The sequence below is a fragment of the Bombina bombina genome, chromosome 4, assembly GCF_027579735.1.
Source record: "Bombina bombina isolate aBomBom1 chromosome 4, aBomBom1.pri, whole genome shotgun sequence".
Classification (NCBI taxonomy): domain Eukaryota; kingdom Metazoa; phylum Chordata; class Amphibia; order Anura; family Bombinatoridae; genus Bombina; species Bombina bombina.
In genome coordinates this window covers 488363047-488386267 of record NC_069502.1, presented here as the reverse complement: position 1 = coordinate 488386267, position 23221 = coordinate 488363047, and the positions used below count along the sequence as shown (strand labels likewise).

Genomic DNA, 23221 nt, shown 5'->3' with positions numbered 1-23221 from the left:
CCATCTGCCAAAGATACACAAATTGCTAAGTGATGTCAAATGGCGCCCCATAGTCAGCGGGATAGGTTCCCTGTCTGAACATGTGTCCCAGTGGCTTGATAGTATATTACAGCCTTTTGTTACCTCCTCTTTAGTTACCTCAGTGACACTAAATGTGTGATAAGAGTTTTGGAAGATATGAGATGAGATCATGGTTCCTTCAGGCGGCCACCGTTGACATGGTGGCATTTTATTAATCTATTCTCCACATGGAGGGTTTAGAAACAATAGCTTTTTTTCTCAAATATCACTCCAAATTCACCGATGATTTCAAGCAATATATTTTGAGGATACTCAGGTATCTGCTCAACCACAATTATTTTAAGTTTGAGGGAGATTTTTATCTCAAGAGATGTGGGACAGCTATGGGGGCAAAGTTTTCCCCCTCTTACGCCAACCTTTTTATGGGTTGGTGGGAGCTGTCCCACATCTATGGAGATGGAAACCCCTATAAACATCTAGTCCATTATTATGGGTGCTATATAGATGATCTACTCTTTATTTGGTTGGGCGGTGCCTCTGAATTTTCTAATTTTATTGATCATTTGAACGATAACACTAACGCCTAGATTTAGAGTTCTGCGGCCAAAGGGGTGCATTAGCTACGCGTGCTTTTTTCTGGCCGCACCTTTTAAATACCGCTGGTATTGAGAGTTCACAGAATGGCTGCGTTAGGCTCCAAAAAAGGAGCGTAGAGCATATTTAACGCAACTTCAACTCTCGATACCAGCGGTGCTTACGGACGCGGCCAGCTCCAAAAACGTGCTCGTGCACGATTCCCCCATAGGAAACAATGGGGCTGTTTGAGCTGAAAAAAAAATAACACCTGCAAAAAAGCCGCGTTCAGCTCCTAACGCAGCCCCATTGTTTGCTATGGGGAAACACTTCCTACGTCTGCACCTAACACTCTAACATGTACCCCGAGTCTAAACACCCCTAACCTTACACTTATTAACCCCTATTCTGACGCCCCCACTATCGCTGACCCCTGCATATTATTATTAACCCCTAATCTGCCACTCCGTAAACCGCCGCTACTTACATTATCCCTATGTACCCCTAATCTGCTGCCCCTAACACGCCGACCCCTATATTATATTTATTAACCCCTAATATGCCCCCCACAACGTCGCCTCCACCTGCCTACACTTATTAACCCCTAATCTGCCGAGCGGACCGCACCGTTATTATAATAAAGTTATTTACCCCTAATCCGCCTCACTCCCGCCTCAATAACCCTATAATAAATAGTATTAACCCCTAATCTGCCCTCCCTAACATCGCCGACACCTAACTTCAATTATTAACCCCTAATCTGCCGACTGGAGCTCACCGCTATTCTAATAAATGTATTAACCCCTAAAGCTAAGTCTAACCCTAACACTAACACCCCCCTAAGTTAAATATAATTTAAATCTAACGAAATAAATTAACTCTTATTAAATAAATTATTCCTATTTAAAGCTAAATACTTACCTGTAAAATAAATCCTAATATAGCTACAATATAAATTATAATTATATTATAGCTATTTTAGGATTTATATTTATTTTACAGGTAACTTTGTATTTATTTTAACCAGGTACAATAGCTATTAAATAGTTAAGAACTATTTAATAGCTAAAATAGTTAAAATAATTACAAAATTACCTGTAAAATAAATCCTAACCTAAGTTACAATTAAACCTTACACTACACTATCAATAAATAAATTAAATAAAATACCTACAATTACCTACAATTAAACCTAACACTACACTATCAATAAATGAATTAAATACAGTACCTACAAAAAACTACAATTAAATAAACTAACTAAAGTACAAAAAATAAAAATTTTTTTTTACAAACATTAGAAAAATATTACAACAATTTTAAACTAATTACACCTACTCTAAGCCCCCTAATAAAATAACAAAGCCCCCCAAAATAAAAAAATGCCCTACCCTATTCTAAATTAAAAAGTTCAAAGCTCTTTTACCTTACCAGCCCTGAACAGGGCCCTTTGCAGGGCATGCCCCAAAGAATTCAGCTCTTTTGCCTGTAAAAAAAACACATACAATACCCCCCCCCAACATTACAACCCGCCACCCACATACCCCTAATCTAACCCAAACCCCCCTTAAATAAACCTAACACTAAGCCCCTGAAGATCTTCCTACCTTATCTTCACCATACCAGGTTCACCGATCGGTCCTCTGAAGTCTTGATCCAAGCCTCGGAAGTGTTGATCCAAGCCCAAGCGGGGGGCTGAAGAGTGACGTCCATCCTCAGGCTGAAGTCTGGATCCAAGCGGCGGCTGAAGAAATCCATCATCAGGCCGAAGTCGGAAGTCCATCATCGGGATGAAGTCTTCTATCAAGCCGCATCTTCAATCTTCTTTCTTCTGGAGCGGAGCGGAGCCATCTTCTTCCAAGCCGACGCGGAACATCCTCTTCAACCGACGCCTACTAGCCGAATGACGGTTCCTTTAAATGACGTCATCCAAGATGGCGTCCCTCGAATTCCGATTGGCTGATAGGATTCTATCAGCCAATCGGAATTAAGGTAGGAATATTCTGATTGGCTGATGGAATTAGCCAATCAGAATCAAGTTCTGATCAGCCAATCAGATTGAGCTTGCATTCTATTGGCTGATCGGAACAGCCAATAGAATGCGAGCTCAATCTGATTGGCTGATCGGATCAGCCAATCGGATTGAACTTGATTCTGATTGGCTGATTCCATCAGCCAATCAGAATATTCCTACCTTAATTCCGATCAGCCAATCGGAATTCGAGGGACGCCATCTTGGATGACGTCATTTAAAGGAACCGTCATTCGGCTAGTAGGCGTCGGTTGAAGAGGATGTCCCGCGTCAGCTTGGAAGAAGATGGCTCCGCTCCGCTCCAGAAGAAAGAAGATTGATGATGCGGCTTGATAGAAGACTTCATCCCGATGATGGACTTCCAACTTCGGCCCGATGATGGATTTCTTCAGCCGCCGCTTGGATCCAGACTTCAGCCCGAGGATGGATGTCACTCTTCAGCCCCCCGCTTGGGCTTGGATCAACACTTCCGAGGCTTGGATCAAGACTTCTGAGGACCGATCAGTGAACCTGGTATGGTGAAGATAAGGTAGGAAGATCTTCAGGGGCTTAGTGTTAGGTTTATTTAATGGGGGTTTGGGTTAGATTAGGGGTATGTGGGTGGTGGGTTGTAATGTTGGGGGGGGGGTATTGTATGTGTTTTTTTTACAGGCAAAAGAGCTGAATTCTTTGGGGCATGCCCCGCAAAGGGCCCTGTTCAGGGCTGGTAAGGTAAAAGAGCTTTGAACTTTTTTAATTAGGAATAGGGTAGGGCATTTTTTTATTTTGGGGGGCTTTGTTATTTTATTAGGGGGCTTAGAGTAGGTGTAATTAGTTTAAAATTGTTGTAATATTTTTCTAATGTTTGTAAATATTTTTTTATTTTTTGTAACTTAGTTCTTTTTTATTTTTTGTACTTTAGTTAGTTTATTTAATTGTAGTTATTTGTAGGTATTGTATTTAATTAATTTATTGATAGTGTAGTGTTAGGTTTAATTGTAGATAATTGTAGATATTGTATTTAAATAATTTATTGATAGTGTAGTGTTAGGTTTAATTGTAGATAATTGTAGATATTGTATTTAATTAATTTATTGATAGTGTAGTGTTAGGTTTAATTGTAACTTAGGTTAGGATTTATTTTACAGGTAATTTTGTAATTATTTTAACTATTTTAGCTATTAAATAGTTCTTAACTATTTAATAACTATTGTACATGGTTAAAATAAATACAAAGTTGCCTGTAAAATAAATATTAATCCTAAAATAGCTATAATATAATTATAATTTATATTGTAGCTATATTAGGATTTATTTTACAGGTAAGTATTTAGATTTAAATAGGAATAATTTATTTAATAAGAGTTAATTTATTTCGTTAGAATAAAATTATATTTAACTTAGGGGGGTGTTAGGGTTAAAATTAGCTTTAGGGGTTAAAAAATTTATTAGAGTAGCGGTGAGCTCCGATCGGCAGATTAGGGGTAAATACTTGAAGTTAGGTGTCGGCGATGTTAGGGAGGGCAGATTAGGGGTTAATACTATTTATTATAGGGTTATTGAGGCGAGAATGAGGCAGATTAGGGGTTAATAACTTTATTATAGTAGCGGTGAGATCCGCTCTGCAGATTAGGGGTTAATAAGTGTAGGCAGGTGGAGGCGACGTTGAGGGGGGCAGATTAGGGGTTAATAAATATAATATAGGGGTCGGCGGTGTTAGGGGCAGCAGATTAGGGGTACATAGCTATAATGTAGCTGGCGGCGCTTTGCGGTCGGCAGATTAGGGGTTAATTATTGTAGGTAGCTGGCGGCAATGTTGTGGGGGGCAGGTTTGGGGTTAATAAATATAATATAGGGGTCGGCGGTGTTAGGGGCAGAAGATTAGGGGTACATAAGTATAACGTAGGTGGCGGTCGGCAGATTAGGGGTTAAAAAAATGTAATCGAGTGGCGGCGATGTGGGGGGACCTCGGTTTAGGGGTACATAGGTAGTTTATGGGTGTTAGTGTACTTTAGAGCACAGTAGTTAAGAGCTTTATAAACCGGTGTTAGCCCAGAAAGCTCTTAACTACTGACTTTTTTCTGCGGCTGGAGTTTTGTCGTTAGAATTCTAACGCTCACTTCAGCCATGACTCTAAATACCGGAGTTAGAAAGATCCCATTGAAAAGATAGGATACGCAATTGACGTAAGGGGATCTGCGGTATGGAAATGTCACGGCTGAAAAGTTAGCGTTAGACCCTTTCCTGACTGACTCCAAATACCGGCGGTAGCCTAAAACCAGCGTTAGGAGCCTCTAACGCAGGTGTGCATAATTATTAGGCAACTTCCTTTCCTTTGGCAAAATGGGTCAAAAGAAGGACTTGACAGGCTCAGAAAAGTCAAAAATAGTGAGATATCTTGCAGAGGGATGCAGCACTCTTAAAATTGCAAAGCTTCTGAAGCGTGATCATCGAAAAATCAAGCGTTTCATTCAAAATAGTCAACAGGGTCGCAAGAAGCGTGTGGAAAAACCAAGGCGCAAAATAACTGCCCATGAACTGAGAAAAGTCAAGCGTGCAGCTGCCAAGATGCCACTTGCCACCAGTTTGGCCATATTTCAGAGCTGCAACATCACTGGAGTGCCCAAAAGCACAAGGTGTGCAATACTCAGAGACATGGCCAAGGTAAGAAAGGCTGAAAGACGACCACCACTGAACAAGACACACAAGCTGAAACGTCAAGACTGGGCCAAGAAATATCTCAAGACTGATTTTTCTAAGGTTTTATGGACTGATGAAATGAGAGTGAGTCTTGATGGGCCAGATGGATGGGCCCGTGGCTGGATTGGTAAAGGGCAGAGAGCTCCAGTCCGACTCAGACGCCAGCAAGGTGGAGGTGGAGTACTGGTTTGGGCTGGTATCATCAAAGATGAGCTTGTGGGGCCTTTTCGGGTTGAGGATGGAGTCAAGCTCAACTCCCAGTCCTACTGCCAGTTTCTGGAAGACACCTTCTTCAAGCAGTGGTACAGGAAGAAGTCTGCATCCTTCAAGAAAAACATGATTTTCATGCAGGACAATGCTCCATCACACGCGTCCAAGTACTCCACAGCGTGGCTGGCAAGAAAGGGTATAAAAGAAGAAAATCTAATGACATGGCCTCCTTGTTCACCTGATCTGAACCCCATTGAGAACCTGTGGTCCATCATCAAATGTGAGATTTACAAGGAGGGAAAATAGTACACCTCTCTGAACAGTGTCTGGGAGGCTGTGGTTGCTGCTGCATGCAATGTTGATGGTGAACAGATCAAAACACTGACAGAATCCATGGATGGCAGGCTTTTGAGTGTCCTTGCAAAGAAAGGTGGCTATATTGGTCACTGATTTGTTTTTGTTTTGTTTTTGAATGTCAGAAATGTATATTTGTGAATGTTGAGATGTTATATTGGTTTCACTGGTAAAAATAAATAATTGAAATGGGTATATATTTGTTTTTTGTTAAGTTGCCTAATAATTATGCACAGTAATAGTCACCTGCACACACAGATATCCCCCTAAAATAGCCAAAACTAAAAACAAACTTAAAACTACTTCCAAAACTATTCAGCTTTGATATTAATGAGTTTTTTGGGTTCATTGAGAACATGGTTGTTGTTCAATAATAAAATTAATCCTCAAAAATACAACTTGCCTAATAATTCTGCACTCCCTGTATTTATAAATATATAGAACATATTCTGTTATGTGCAGAACATTGGAATGTTAAATATTTACAGTAAATACACAATATAACCCTTTATTAAATATGAATATTGCATAAATATGATTTTATATGTTTTCATCTATATAACTGCAATTATGTGTTCATATGTGTATATATGTATGTATAAAAATACATATAATTAGACATGTATTTGTATGTATCTCTAGGTTTGCCTGTTTTTTTTTTTTTTTTGTTTGTTTTTTTTCAACACCCGAGCCATCATATCTTTGAGCCCTTTAAAATTTGTATGCAATTTTTTGTTTTTAAATCATTTTTATTAGATGGTGTTATTATGAGTGTAAGTGTAATATGTAATGTACTTTTTATGTGTTTTGTGACACTTTTTTTGTTTTGTGAAACGGTTAACCAGAGCTCTGAGGATGCGCTAACCTGATGTGCGTTAACTTCAATTTCACACAAGCGATTGTGTTTAGCTTTAACTTGTAACACAAGTGAAAAACCCGACGAGCGTAAAGATCCGCAATGAACCCCTTATCACTTGCATGTAACTGTTGATGATTCAATGTGATCAAGACTAATATTCTGATATTTGAACCATATTTTATAAAGAAAACAAAATCTAATATACAAACAAAACAATCCACAGATAAATTATAAATCTTACACGATTTCTAATGATTGCATTTTGTTTACAACTTGTCATGGTCAATGACGCTGAGCTAGATTGTTTATTGTGGATTATAATGAAAATATGGGGGGAAGTGATTTGCAATCAAATAATGTATACAATCAATACCAAATATGCTCATCAGAGCTCTAGTGTTATCAAGCTATTGCTAATGATATAAGCCTATTGTAGAAACTGCTATTCCCCTTAAAGTTAAAGGGACAGAAGAAATGTTAACTATTAATTAATTTTAAAGTTAATGGGAAGTGTACCTGGGCCTTAATGCCTGATAGCGCACTAGTTAAAAAGAGGTACTTCTACTGCCATATTGGTGGATGAGGACAAGAAAAATAGAAAAAAGAATATCACTCCTAATCTAATATGGTCCAATATTAAAACTATTAATTAAAATATAATATATAAGCTAATGATTATATAAATATTAAAACAATAAATTTCATTTTTATCTTTTAAAAAGAATACTTCAAGAATTTTTACCTGCTGCTACCGCCACCCCTGACATGCAGTACTATATATTCTTTCTTACTCTTAATTTTGCTGTTTAATGACCAGCTTTTATAGCAGGTGTGAAAAAATATCTGTAAAACTAAGCTACCAAATTAACATTGTTTTGTTTTTATTAAACAAATATAAGTTAAATCATATCCAAGTCATGGAGTTAATAGAAAAAAATGTATCAATTCTAGATTTTTCTTAGTGGCTCCTTTTTGATGACTGTATCATACTTGCACAGCTATTATTTAGTGATGTCATGCTATGTGTAATTTATTAAATATTAGCAATACCAAATGGCTGGAATACTGGTAATTGTATAGCCATAAACCCTAAGCTACCCTTTAAAGGGAAATTATTGGGAGTGCATATGATGTAGTAAGATTATGGTGAGAGAGTGATTGTGATAATGGGATAGTTTGTGAATGAGAATAAATTTGTATTAACATGGCCATAAATCTTATATTATATAATGGGAGAATGAGGGAGTGGAAGAGCACAAACGAAAGAACAGGAAATCAGAATAATGGCTTCCTAAAGGATGGGGCTAGCTCAGTGGGAACTAGGGAAAAGTAGGAGGTTAACTTTGGCTTAGTTCTCATAACTATTTAGGAAATTGATTGGAACAGCAAATAGAATGCAAGCTCAATCCTATTGGCTGATTGCATCAGCCAATAGGATTTTTTCAACCTAAATTCCGATCGAAATCTAAGGGACACCATCTTGGATGACGTCACTTAAAGAGTTATTTATTCTGGAAGAAGACTTCGTTGGAAGAGGATGCTCCGCGCCGGATGTCTTGAAGTTGGAGCGGCTCCACACTGGATGGATGAAGATAGAAGATGCCGTCTGGATGAAGACTTCTGCCCGTCTGGTGGACCACTTCTCCCGGCTTGGATGAAGACTTCTTCCGGCTTCGTTGAGGACTTCTTGCCGCTTCGATGAGGACTTCTCCCGGCTTCGTTGAGGATGGATGTTGGATCTTCAAAACTGTAAGTGGATCTTCACAGGTTAGTGTTAGGTTTTTTTAAGTGTTTATTGGGTGGGTTTTATTTTTAGGTTGGGACTTTGGGCTGCAATAGAGCTAAATGCCCTTTTAAGGGCAATGCCCATCCAAATGCCCCTTTCAGGGCAATGGGGAGCTTAGGTTTTTTTAGTTAGGGTTTTATTTGGGGGGTTGGTTGTGTGGGTGGTGGGTTTTACTGTTGGGGGGGTTGTTTGTATTTTATTTTTCAGGTAAAAGAGCTGATTTCTGTGGGACAATGCCCCGCAAAAAGGCCCTTTTAAGGGCTATTGGTAGTTTAGTTTTGGCTAGGGTTTTTTTATTTTGGGGGGACTTTTTTATTTTGATAGGGCTATTAGATTAGGTGTAATTAGTTTAAATATCTTGTAATTTAGGTAATTGTATTTAATTGTATTTAATTAAGGTAATTTATTTAATTGTATTCTAGTGTTGAACACTCTTAGTCCTCATGGGTTGCATGTCCATCTGGACTATTCATTGTTTTATTAAACATTTTGGTGTATAGTCTCCTTGCCTGATAGACCCCCTATATGCCACTGACTACCATCCTGCCATATTATTTGGCTCAAACTGAATAATTTACATCACAACCACATGTGTTTAATATTTATTGAATATGACATTTTTTGTTAATACTAAGCTGTTCTTCCATTGCTCTGTTTTATACTTCAATTCTTGTTCTGAATCACCCGCATCATACTACTTGGGTTAGTCTTATAGTAGGTATTTGTCTTTAATAATTTGTCTGCTTTATGTGACTGATTATTTCCTGACATTGGCTGTTTGTCTTTAATGTACGTGAGAGTTGTAAACTTGGTGCCAATATACATGCTTTAAAGCATTTTGGTCTCCTGTGCTATTGCACACTGAAAATTTGGTGCGTTCCGGTCTGATTTGTTTTAAACTGACAGGGTAGCCTCCGTTTGTTGATTTCTATGACCATGTGATTCACAGTTCATTTATGTGTCACTTGGCTAAGAACGGTACTCTGTATTTATTTCATTATTAGTTTGTTTAGTATGTGGGCAAGTTTGGTGTTTTGTGTTTCTGTTTGAGTTCCTCTCATTTTAGGTCATGAGTAAAAGTCGGTCTTACGGTACACAGTGGATGCCTGTAGTCATCGTAGTGTGATTGTCATGTTTATGGTTTTCCTTGAGTGATCAGCTGGATCTGCTACGTACACACTACCGTGGATTTCTGTCCAATGGACTCGTTCCTTTCGCTTTATCAGTCTGTCTATCTATCTATCTATCTATCTATCTATCTATCTATCTATCTATCTATCTATCTATTGGGTACTTATAGAGCGCAAACTAATCACCCGTGAGGGTCTCAAGGCGCTAAGGGAAGGTAGATAGGAGGAAAGGGGGGAGGGGGGGAGGGGATGGGCGTTCAGTCGAAGAGCCAGGTTTTGAGGTCCTTTCTGAACTTTATAAGGGAGGTGGATTGTCTGAGGTGCAGCGGGAGGGTGTTCCATGTCTTTGCTGCTATGTGGGAGAAGGATTTTCCGCCCGTTATGGCTTTGCTGATGCGGGGGATGACTGCGAGTGCTTGGTCGGCCGATCGTAGTTGTCTGGCGGGGGTGTAGAAATTTACGCGGTGGTTTATGTATTCGGGTCCGATGTTGTGTAGGGCCTTGAACGCGTGGGTAAGAGCTTGAAGGTGATTCGCTTGTTGATGGGGAGCCAGTGAAGGTTCCTTAGGTGTTCGGTAATGTGGCATTGGAGGGGGATGTCGAGGATGAGTCTGGCTGAGGCGTTCTGGATACGTTGGAGTCTCTTTTGGAGTTTGATGGTGGATCCGGCGTAGAGTGCATTGCCATAGTCCAACTGGCTGCTGACAAGGGCGTGGGTGACTGTTTTCCTGGTTTCGGTAGGGATCCACTTGAAGATTTTTCGTAGCAGGTGGAGGATGTGGAAACATGTTGAGGTGATAGCATTGATTTGTCGGTTCATGGAGAGTGATGAGTCCAGGATGAAGCCTAGATTTTGTGCATGGTCGGTTGGGGTTGGAGGGTGACCGAGAGCTGTGGGCCACCAGGAGTAATCCCATGCGGATTTATTGGGTCCGAGGAGGAGGACTTCGGATTTGTCTGTGTTCAGTTTGAGCCGTTTGTCATTCATCCAGGCGGCGAATGCTGTCAGGCCGTTGTGGATGTTCTTTTTGGCGGTGGGGGGATCTCGGGTGAGTGAGATGATTAACTGGGTGTTGTCGGCATAGGAGACGATGTTGTGGTCGTAGCGTCGGACCATGGCTGCGAGAGGGGCCATGTAGATGTTGAAGAGGGTGGGGCTCAGTGAAGAGCCTTGCGGTACACCACAGTTGACTGGTGTGGGTTTGGAGGAGAAGGGAGGGAGTCTGACTTTCTGGGTCCTGCCCGTGAGGAAGGAGGTGATCCATTCCAGGGCTTTGCTGCATATGCCGGCGTCGTGTAGGCAGGTGCGGAGGGTGTTGTGGTCGACAGTGTCAAAGACTGCTGAGAGGTCTAGGAGGATGAGGGCGGCAGTTTCATCTCGGTCGAGCATGGCGCAGATGTCATCTGTGGCGGTGAGGAGGACGCTCTCAGTGCTGTGGTTGCTTCTGAAGCTGGATTGGGAGTGGTCTAGGGTGTGGTTGGCCTCAATGTGGTTGATAAGTTGCGAGTTGATGGACTTCTCTATGACTTTGGTCGGGAAGGGGAGTAGAGAGATGGGGCGGTAGTTATTCGGGTCTGTGGGGTCTGCCGAGGGTTTCTTCAGCAGGGGTTTCAGTTCTGCGTGCTTCCAGACATCCTTGAAGGTGCCAGTTTTGATGGAGCACTTGATGGTGTGACAGAGTTCGGGGGCGATGGTTTCACTTGCTTCGTTGAATATGTGATGAGGACATGGGTCCGAGGGTGCGCCAGAGTGGATGGATTTCATGATTCTAAGAGTGTCCGCTGTGGTGACAGGGCTCCAGATAGTCCATGTGTGGTGTGGCAAATTTGGGAGGGGTGTCGTTGGGTGTAGGGGAGTGGGTGGTGGAGGTTGAGTTGTGAGGTGTGAAACTGTCATAGATGTTGAGGATCTTGCGGTGGAAGTGGGCAGCGAGGGTATTGCAGAGGTCTTGGGAGGGTGGGATGTTTGTGGTCTCGCTGTTGGGTTTAGAGAATTCCTTGATGACTAAGAACAACTCCTTGCTGTTGTGTGCGTTAGAGTTGATTCTGTCTTGGATGGCTGTTTTTTTGGCGGTTTTTATGAGGTGGTGGTGGGTGGTGATTGCTTCCTTAAACACAGCTTTTTCCAGCAGGGTCATGCTGGATCTCCAGGCTCTTTCCAATCATCTGCAGTGGCGTTTGGAGTCCTGAAGGGCCAGGGTGAACCAGCTGGCCTTGTTGGTGGTTTGGCGGTTGGACGGTTTTTTGAGGGGGGCAAGGGTGTTGGAGCAGTCTGTAATCCAGAGGTGGAGGTTGCGGGTGGAGGAGTTGGCGTCTGTGGAAGTAGGAGGGGAGGATTTGTTTAGGGTGCGGTATAGTTGATCTTGGGTGATGTTGTTCCAGTTTCTGCGGGGCAGGTGGTACTGTCGGAGGTGGGTGGTGGGTTTGTTGAAGGAGAAGTGTATGCAGTGGTGGTCAGTCCAGAGGAGTTTGGTGATGTTATTGATTGAGATGTGGTTGCCTGAGGAGAAGATCGGGTCGAGGGTGTGGCCGGCTGCATGGGTTGGGTAGTTTACGAGTTGTTTCAGTCCGATGGTTCCAAGGTTTCCTAGGAGGGTGGAGGTGTTGAGATCATTGGGGTTATCAAGATGGAAGTTGAGGTCACTGAGGAGGATGTAGTCTGTTGAGGCGAGGGCATGGGGTGCGATGTGGTCGGTGATGGAGTCGCAGAGGTCTGGGAGGTCTGTAGATGAGGGTGCCGCAGAGGGTGGTGTTGGGGTTGACCTGGATCTTGAAGTGTAGGTGTTCTAGGCCTGGTGAGTGGTCGTCGGAGCTGGTTGCGACTTGGATGGTGTGTTTGTGGATGATTGCGATGCCTCCTTCAGGTCGGTTGCTGCGGTCTTTGTGGCAGATCTTGTAGCCTTCGGGTATTGCAGTGGCAATGTCCGGCGCTGATGTGGGGTTTATAGAGGTCTCAGTGAGGAAGTCAACATCTGGGGAGGTGGAGTCTAGCAGGTTCCAGATATCGAGGGCGTGCTTGTGGATGGAGCGGGTGTTGAGGAGGATGCAGTTGAGGTAATTGCGGCTGTTTTTGGGTGTGTTAGTTGGTTGGGTTGTGGTCCGGATGGAGGGGAAGGAGCAGTTGCAGCAGGTAAAAGGTCCGAAGGTGTTGGTCGGGGATGCGTGGTGGCAGGCGGACAATCTACCAGTGTTGAGCGCGTGGAGGGTGCTGGCGTCGTAGTGGCGGCAGATTCTGGAGCCAAGGTTCGTGGCGTTGGGTGCAGTTGGGGTGCGAATGGGCGCTGGCGGGCTTGCCTTTTGTGTGCCGGCAGCATGCCCGCGGCGTGCCCGCTGCTTGGTCATGCAGGGAGCAGCATTAAATACAGCAGGAAGGTGGGCGGGCTGGTTAGCTGGATAGGGGTAGGTGTGAAAAGAAAACAGAGCAGGCAAGATACAGCAAAATACAACAAAAATACCTAGGGAGGAGGGATAGAGAACTTACTTCAATGGTGCTGGGAGCAGCATTAAATACAGCAGGAAGGTGGGCGGGCTGGTTAGCTGGATAGGGGTAGGTGTGAAAAGAAAACAGAGCAAGCAAGATACAGTAAAATACAACAAACATACATACGGAGGAGGGAGAGAGAGCTTACTTCAATGGTGCTGGGAGCAGCATTAAATACAGCAGGAAGGTGGGCGGGCTGGTTAGCTGGATAGGGGTAGGTGTGAAAAGAAAACAGAGCAAGCAAGATACAGTAAAATACAACAAACATACATAGGGAGGAGGGAGAGAGAACTTACTTCAATGGTGCTGGGAGCAGCATTAAATACAGCAGGAAGGTGGGCGGTCTGGTTAGCTGGATAGGGGTAGGTGTGAAAAGAAAACAGAGCAAGCAAGATACAGTAAAATACAACAAAAATACATAGGGAGGAGGGAGAAAGAACTTCCTTCAATGGTGCTGGGAGCAGCATTAAATACAGCAGGAAGGTGGGCGAGCTGGTTAGCTGGATAGGGGTAGGTGGGAAAAGAAAACAGAGCAAGCAAGATACAGTAAAATACAACAAAAATTCATAGGGAGGAGGGAGAGAGAACTTACTTCAATGGTGCTGGGAGCAGCATTAAATACAGCAGGAAGGTGGGCGGGCTGGTTAGCTGGATTGGGGTAGGTGTGAAATGAAAACAGAGCAAGCAAGATACAGTAAAATACAACAAAAATACATAGGGAGGAGGGAGAGAGAACTTACTTCAATGGTGCTGGGAGCAGCATTAAATACAGCAGGAAGGTGGGTGGGCTGGTTAGCTGGATAGGGATAGGTGTGAAAAGAAAACAGAGCAAGCAAGATATAGTAAAATACAACACAAATACATAGGGAGGAGGGAGAGAGGATTTACTTCAATGGTGCTGGGAGCAGCATTAAATACAGCAGGAAGGTGGGAGGGCTAGTTAGCTGGATAGGGGTAGGTGTGAAAAGAAAACAGAGCAAGCAAGATACAGTAAAATACAACAAAAATGCATAGGGAGGAGGGAGAGAGAACTGCACAGGTGATACACTCATTATGAGCCCATTTCTTGTTCTGGGAGCACGGCTAGACGCCGACTAAAGGTATGAGCTGCGGTTCATTATGGCGTTGTATAATTTTTTGCTTATTTTGTGTTGTTCATATATTTTCCAATGTGCTACGATTTAATGGGGTTGGTATACCATATGTTTTGTAGTTGATACATTACAGATAACACCATTCGTTTGTTTTTGTTTTGGTGTGCAGTACCAGGATGTAATTAGGTATGTTTCGCTTTCAACTAAGAATACCAAGAGAGCAAAGCAAAATTAGTGATAAATGTAAATTGAAAATTGTTTAAAATGACATGCCCTATCTGAATCATGAAAGTTTATTTTTGACTAGATTGTCCCTTTAGCTTCAATTGCGATCAAACAATTGCATTTACTTTCAACTTGTAATATGAGCGCAATTTAACTTGCACACAAATAAATGCGAAAACTCAATATCACTTGCATGCACGCATTTGCATTCCACTCGTAATCTGACCCATAATGTGCAAGAAATGCTTGGAGAGAACAGTCTTTGATGAAGGAAGGCAAGTGATCACAAAGGCTAAAGGCTATCAGAGAAGGGGAGAGGTCTGCAGCTGAGAGAGATTTAAGTAGTTACTTTTTTATTGTTTGATTTGTCCTGGCCTCTGTTGGAAATCTGTGAGAAGCTTTATACTGCTTTACTGCCTGAGTCAAAATATGTTTACTGTTTTCAGGTCTGCTTTTTAACAGCAAAAGTTATAAGAAGAACTACTAAAATAAGAAAACAGATAAAGAATGAGGACAGGTGATAAAAATCAGGAATGGTTAGGTTTCACCCCTTGGCTGAAACTCAATCACATGCATGAACATGACAGTGAATGAAGAAGGCATCAACACCCTGTGCAACAATGTTGTAAAGTCCTTTAGCAGTCAATGGGTTAATGTTAATGTGACAATGGTTTTGGGGAAAGGCAAGTGTGTGTGTATAATTAAGAATTATTTTGATGTGTGCTGCCTCATCTTAGATCACATCCCAGTGCAAAACTAAACATGTTCTACATTTCAATTTTTCTGTGGCAAATACCAGTTTAAATCATGTAAAGATTATGGTTTCAGACATCAACTGTGAATGGCACAAACATTCAATTTTTTAGGAATTTTCAAAATTGAGGTGCAGAATGGCTGCAAATGAGAGATCTGTAGAAGTAGATTCCATGCATATACTGTAGATGGCAATAAGCACCTTGATTATTGGATTTAGGGGTTCTGCTGAGTGTAACTAGCAAAAGTATCAATTGACCTGTTCAAGTTTCTTCGTGATGTGTGAGCTGCTAGAGCAAGTACAGCAGTACTTGGGTTGGCAAGGGTGTTGTCCTGCATACAATTTTTGGCCCTTTAATCATCTAGATAGCTCAGATAACCTTTTTCAAAGTATTGAGCCATTAGCTGGAGGATCTGAGGACACAGTGGCAGAGGTTTGTTTTCTTCATTCAATGGCTGAGGTATAGTTCAGTTTGAATAGGGGCGTTTATGAAGAAAGAGATGTCAAATGTCCTGTGAGCTATAGATTGAACCCATGTGGTAGCTTGGGTGACATTACTTCAAATTAATTTAACTCATATAGCTGATATTCTAACTGACTGGAATGGCATACAAATCAAAGACTAATGAAAGGATCCAGTCTCAATAAGACAATTTGGAGTTTGATAGATATCAATGTTAAAGTCTTCTGCATATTATTGTTTGCTACAAAATTATAGAAGGCAATATTTTGTAGCCATTTTTAAAGCAACAATAAATTAATTGTTTATAAGTGTACATGTGTAGCTGACTTTTTATAGGCACACCCTTAATTTCTTTGCATTTTCTATTTTACAAGAAGGTTTTTTTATGTTTTAAAAGACTTTAACATCCAGAAACATACATATACATGTCTAAAGATGAATGTGTATGTATGTATGTATATATTTATATATATGTACAGATGTATTTATGTATTTATTTGTGTATTTATGTAATTACATAAATACATATGTACACATATATAGACATATGTGCAAGTGCATTTGGAGCCCTTTGCAGTTAAGTAGATGAAAACATGTTAACACTTATTTATGCAATATTCATTTTAGCACACATAAGAATATGCAATCGGTTTTGCGCGAGAGTTGGGTGATAGTTTTTTTCCCACCCCACTCCAGCCAACTTTAGCCCCAAAGAATACTGCCTAGTGCAGTTATTTTATTCAAAAATTAAGATGCTGCTATATTTATTTTTTAATAAAATACAGTACACTGTATTTTGGGCACAATTAGAGCACTAAAGTAAAGGTAAACTTTTGATGAATGAAAGTCAGTTTTTTAAAAATACTATTAAAAACATTGGCACTTTCATACATCAAAGTTTACAAATCAGCCATTTTGATTAAAACCTTACCTTTGTATTTTTCACAGCCAGAGCAGCTTTCCCCTCCTGGAAATCCTCTCTTCACACATCAGCAATGACTAATCTGGCTTTCTCCAATCACGGCTTTCCCCCCAGGGTGGTTTTTGCCTGAGGCCAGGCCGGATTAGTCATTGCTGATGTATGAAGAGAGGATTTCCAGGAGGGGAAAGCTGCTGTAGCTGTGAAAAGAAACAAAGGTAAGTTTTTAATCAAAACGGCTGATTTGTAAACTTTGATGAATGAAAGTGCCCCTGTTTTTAATAGTATTTTTAAAAAACGGACTTTCATTCACCAAAGTTTACCTTCACTTTAACCAGAAATCTGATCTCTGGTTAATTTTATAAGCGCTTTTAATGACTGGTTTTTAATGACTGAAATTTACCCATTTGCAGGCGCTCGATAATTTCCATTTGTAATCTAAACTTAAATGTATCAATGTCTATGTAGTGATGTCATACACTAGAATAACTGTACCAAAGTGAAAACTGATCATTTATTGTTTAATTCCAGTTTAGTAAACCTGCCCAGCTCAATATACAAGGCATTTTCTTTCATGATTCAGATAAAGCATGCAATTTTAAGCAACTATCTAATTTATTCCTATTATCATTTTTTTTTTTGTTCTCTTGCTAAATTTATTTGAAAAAAAAAAAAAAAACAGGAATCTAAGCCTAGGAGCCAGGCCACTTTTAGTTCAGCACCCTTGGTAGTGCTTGTTGATTGGTGGCTACACTTCACACAATTTAAGGAAAATGTGTATTGCTTGTTTTCTTTATTTTTTTTTCTAATTAACTGGAACATTTTACTAATACAATATACAAAAATAGCATTTAATGTGAGAAAATATAGAACATAATTTTGATATAAATCTTTTAACCCACTTAAGAAAATGTCAATGTAAGAACAATTCTTACAAGCAGTTGTGAACTTGAGTTTATGTAGCAAAATTGTATAAGAAGTAAAAAAAAATTGAGAAATGGAATATCAGCTTTGAACCTGGTATACATTGGCCCATTTTATACTGGAATATCTTTAGAATGTAGAAAAGATAAGTGTTTTTCTATGACAGATCTTAATTAATTATGTATTATTAATTTGCAGAATTAACATTGGATTCATCTTCATAATTAATTATAGCACACTAATCAGAGAACTAAACCATCCAATTACTCATAATAAAATATCAGGCCAAAGGTTAGCTCATAACTTTTATTAAATGATGTGTTTTGAATTTGTAATTAATTCTTCATATCCCTGCATATATATATATATATATATATAGTCAACTATATACTGTGCAATTTTTGTTTTGTTGATGTGCTGCAGAAAAATTACAGCTTCCAATAAAAAAAAATGCAAAAGAATATACAATGTACAACTGTATATTATATGCATGTTTCTTGGTTGTGTTCTTTTATTTATTTTCATATATTGTTATATACTTTTGGAGCCTGTTGTTCATGCTACCCAAGTTACATTCTTACCTTACTATGGCCTTGATTACAAGGGGAGCAAAAAAATATTAGTGCTATTGAGGGTGAACACCACTCAAGTTAAATCAATAGCATTCTTATTCTTGCCCTTATATTGCAAGTTGAAAGCAAAATGGTAGAACTTGAGCGAAAGCCTTGGTTGAACTACAATCTGGAGGTTGGATATGGAAAGTGCAGCCTCACTAAATCCTTCACTCTATAGAAATAGACTTAAATTGGGACCACTACAAAACTCAGGTCCTGGTTTTCGCTCAATCATTAACCCAAAGGTGCGCTAGGCCAATAGTGCATTTAAATTCCGTATATATATTTTTTTAAAATAGTAAAAGTGTGCTAACATTGTTTTAAAAGGATATGGTATATAACAAGGTATTGGATTGGGAAGGGCTCAACAGTGTATAATTGTGTCTGGATATTGCTTTTAATCTTAGCTGAGAGCTTGTGAGTGCTGGACTTTCTCTGTGTGCTGTATTAATTTGTTTTCTAATTTCCCCTATGGGCCTTGCACCCAGACCTGTCTGGGGTTAACTGACTGTGGCTCTGCGGACAGTGCAGCTCTCTGAGAGTGCTATTGTGCACCCAGGGCTGTGCATGTTGCAGGGTCATGGGATGTGCACCCGGTCCGGTCTGAGAGTGCAGTCCCCTTCCGTGTTTTGTATATATATATATATATATATATATTTGTGTATACAGGAATAGATACAGCGCCTATATATCCATTTAAAATATGGGTGGTGTATGGGAATATGAGTGAGAACTAGAGCTGATTATTAGAAAAATAATAGCAATTAAAAGAATATTTAAAAAATATAAATTATTAGGATCAATTATGCTTGAAGAATGATGAATAGATTATGAAACAGTGTTCATATGAGTCTTTAGACAATATATAGTCCGTAGTAAATCTTCATAAGCAGTTGGTATCAGTAAATAGATGGTATGTAGTACCCTTACCAGATATTACCTCAATCTGATGAGGTAAGTATGCCGCACTGGGGGTATATACAGATGGTAGAATCTTCTCCTTGTATTCAGATGTGGTGCCTCTTGGGTTTTCGTGAGCCTCCTGGAGTATGCAGGGATATGTTTCTTGTTGTAGATAAATCCCTTGTACTTCCTTTATGTTGGTAGTTAGCCTCTTGGAGTACCTTTTCTGTCTTGGTATACACTTTCAGTCTGACTACACCAGTACTACTGCTATTCAGCCAATGCTCACCAGTCTGACTACACCAGTGCTACTGCTATTCAGCCAATGCTCACCAGTCTGACTACACCAGGCAGTAGCACTGGTGTAGTCAGACTGGTGAGCATTGGCTGAATAGCAGTAGCACTGGTGTAGTCAGACTGGTGAGCATTGGCTGAATAGCAGTAGTACTGGTGTAGTCAGACTGAAAGTGTATACCAAGACAGAAAAGGTACTCCAAGAGGCTAACTACCAACATAAAGGAAGTACAAGGGATTTATCTACAACAAGAAACATATCCCTGCATACTCCAGGAGGCTCACGAAAACCCAAGAGGCACCACATCTGAATACAAGGAGAAGATTCTACCATCTGTATATACCCCCAGTGCGGCATACTTACCTCATCAGATTGAGGTAATATCTGGTAAGGGTACTACATACCATCTATTTACTGATACCAACTGCTTATGAAGATTTACTACGGACTATATATTGTCTAAAGACTCATATGAACACTGTTTCATAATCTATTCATCATTCTTCAAGCATAATTGATCCTAATAATTTATATTTTTTAAATATTCTTTTAATTGCTATTATTTTTCTAATAATCAGCTCTAGTTCTCACTCATATTCCCATACACCACCCATATTTTAAATGGATATATAGGCGCTGTATCTATTCCTGTATACACATTTTTCACTTACTGACTGGGACCTCACATCTCAACCAGTATTTGTCTTATATAGCTGCCACTATACCATACACAATACTGACTAGCGCCAACTATAGAGTATCACTTGTGTCTACCCAGTATACTGAGTGAACACATTTTACTTTCTTCTCTCTCTCTCTATATATATATATATATATATATATATATATATATATATATATATATATATATATATATATATATATATATATATATATATATATATATATGTGTATGTAAATATATGTAAATGTATCTATATAAATAGTCTGATGAAGGGGACGGTTTGATCCCTGAAACATCACAATAAATTGGCACCACTTGTTATCTGGGCCTATGTCTTTTGAAGTAAGGCTGCTTTTTTTACTCTAAAATATAAGCAGAAATGCATATTAAACCATGGGGTTTTAAAGCTACTAAAGATCTTGGATAAGGCATTTAATAAATGGGCTGATGTGACCACAGTTGAGTTATTTGTATTACAAATTGGGGTGGTAAGGAATGTTGGATGAGTTCATACAAGGGGTAACATCTATAGAAGCCTAGGGAATTAGAACCTGCTTGTTATGTTCCTACTACAACCTATGGAAAAATGAATGTTCTATTGGAACTTGAATTTTATCTTACCCTAGCCATGCTCTTACAGCACATATGATTGGCAAGGTATATTGAATAACTAAGTAAACTTGTACGCAAAATATATAAAGATTCTACATGTTATATGCAGGATGAGAAATATTCCAAACCACTTTAAAAATGGGTTCTGGATCCTGATGCATTTTGCAAGACAATTTTCAGAAAACATATGATTCATGAACATATTTTATTTAAGTTACTTACATAGTCATTGTCTCTTCTGACTGAAGACATAGTAAATTGCTTCAATGTATTAGGGAAATAATGGTCTTCGTTCTTCTCAGCTATATCCACTTTTAAAGACAGGGGGCGAATAACACCAGGCTTTGTCTTAAATAAAAAAGGAAGTAGACATGAGTAAATATTTAAAATAACCTATATAAATCTTAGGAAGTAATAATAATATTTTTTTATTTATTTTCAGCATGCCGATCAAGTGATAGGAATGTTTTTATTCTTTTTTTTAGAATACTGAATGTGAAAAAATATAAAAACACATCTCTAATAGATGAACACTTTCTACAGATTAAATAACTGTTTTATTTTAAAAACATTTAATTTGAAATCCATATTATAAAGCAAAAGCACAAAACACTTCTCAGATTGTAATTATTTTCCAAAGGCTGATCACTGGTAGATAATTCACTGATTTCATAGATTCACCTGTAATCATAGTTCAGCCTTTCTACAGCCAGATATAACCCTACAATAAAACTTTTATAACTTCTTTGAATAGATTTTCCTGTGTGCTTTAAGCCCTTCAAAACCTAACATTCCCCTTTCTTTATCTGTGTTTTTTCTTGACATCTAAATTATATTTTTATCACTTCCTGACTACAAGTTATTTGGTTTCCACAGTGATCCTCATGGGGAAATTAATTCACTCAGCGTGGAATCATATTTTACAGTCAAAAGACTCATTCCATGCTTAAATCAATTTTTTCCACAAAAAACTGATAGCAAATGTATTTGTTTTTTCAAAGATAAAAAAATGATTTAAACTTACTTAATTGTATTGTCATGTATCTTGTCTGCATGTGGCAACACTAAAGTCCACGGGAAATCAAACAATATTAAAAATATATTATTCTCTAGACTCTAAATTATATGTATATTCCAAGTGCATATACTGCATATTTTTGTTTCTGTTTTCTAAATACCAGTAATGGAATAAGCTATTTTTTTTTTACAAAGCAATATTAGCCATCTGAAGAGAAACATCAATTTAATTAACGGGAATAATGCTTCTTTATAATGTCTTAGTGCACCTATAGCATATTTTGTTCAGTATACAGTTTTAATAGGTGTAGCTATTGTATGACTTCAGATTAACAGGATGCTGCAGTCAGAAGGCAAAGCACAATATTTGAGAAAAAAAAAATAATAGAACTTTTGTAGTGTAAATGTTTAACAAATTTAACAACAAAAGTTGTTAAAATTAAAGGGACACCAGAATTGTTATTGTTTAAAAAGATAGCTAATCCCTTTATTACACATTCCCTAGTTTTTCATAACCAACACAGTTATATTAACACACTTTTTACCTCTGTGATTACCTTGTATTTAAGCCTCTGCAGACTGCCCCCTAATCTCAGTTATTTTGACAGACTTGCATTTTAGCCAATCGGTGCTGACTCCTAGGTAACTCCACAGGCCTGAGCACAAAGTTATCTATATGGTACACATGAACTGACACCCTCTAGTTGTGAAAAATATCAAAATGCATTCAGATAAGAGGCGGCCTTCAAGGGCTATGAAATTATCATATAAGCCTACCTAAGTTTAGATTTCAACTAAGAATACCAAGAGAATAAAGCAAAATTAATTATAAAAGTAAATTGGAAAGTTGTTTACAAATACATGCCCTATCTGAATCATGAAACTTTATTTTTGACTATACTGCCCCTTTAAGCGTGAACATGCCTGTGTAGTTGTTTCCAATTATAATGTGTTTAATACTTCTGTATTTTTAATTATACACACAGATCACTATATTTCTACTCTCACTAGTCAGTTATATATTGTACTACCCCGCAGCAGGACATCACTGGCTGTACTAGTACTAGCTGTAGATGCCTCTCTGCCCTAATATAATTGCTCTATGGTATATTATTATTCCTGTACATGGTTACTTGGCAACAAAATAGTTTCAGTAGTGATTGGCAGCTAAAACTGCTTCCTTACAAGCTATTTTAGGCAACAAAGGTAACTTCTCAGGGAAACCTAGTTTAGGCAGCTAGGAAGCAGTGTGGAGAGTGAAAGTTTCTGTCACATACTAACTGCAGTGAGTACTTTGTTGCTGAAGTAACCATGTACATGAATAATAATCTACTATAGAGCATTCTAACATGGACATTGATGCAGTTTCTGCTTATTTATTTATAAATGTATTTCTTTATGTGTCCCAAAGGTTTATTTCTGCTATTATAAGGCAGGAAATTATTTCTTCTTTGATTCAGCTAATATAAGACAGGAAAACGATTCCTTCTTTGATTGTATAGCTATTACTAGTTCGGCCAGTGATGTCATCTGGTGAGTTCTGATAGGAAGGAAAATACAGTAGTGTCACACAGCTCATAACAGAAAATGA

At 39.1% G+C, this 23221-nt stretch overlaps 1 protein-coding gene across 8 annotated transcripts in view; it reads right to left on the bottom strand.

Annotated features, from left to right (window-relative positions):
- MLIP (muscular LMNA interacting protein) overlaps window positions 1–23221 on the bottom strand; it is an 868816-nt gene that overhangs the window by 75784 nt on the left and 769811 nt on the right. For all 8 annotated transcript variants that reach the window (XR_008402011.1, XR_008402012.1, XM_053710391.1 and 5 more), the window contains one exon: window positions 20836–20961. Coding sequence is in view for 6 of the 8 variants with exons in the window: in XM_053710391.1 (XP_053566366.1) it covers window positions 20836–20961 (126 nt within the window). In the remaining 2 variants the exon portion in view is untranslated. The remainder of the gene's footprint in view (window positions 1–20835; window positions 20962–23221) is intronic.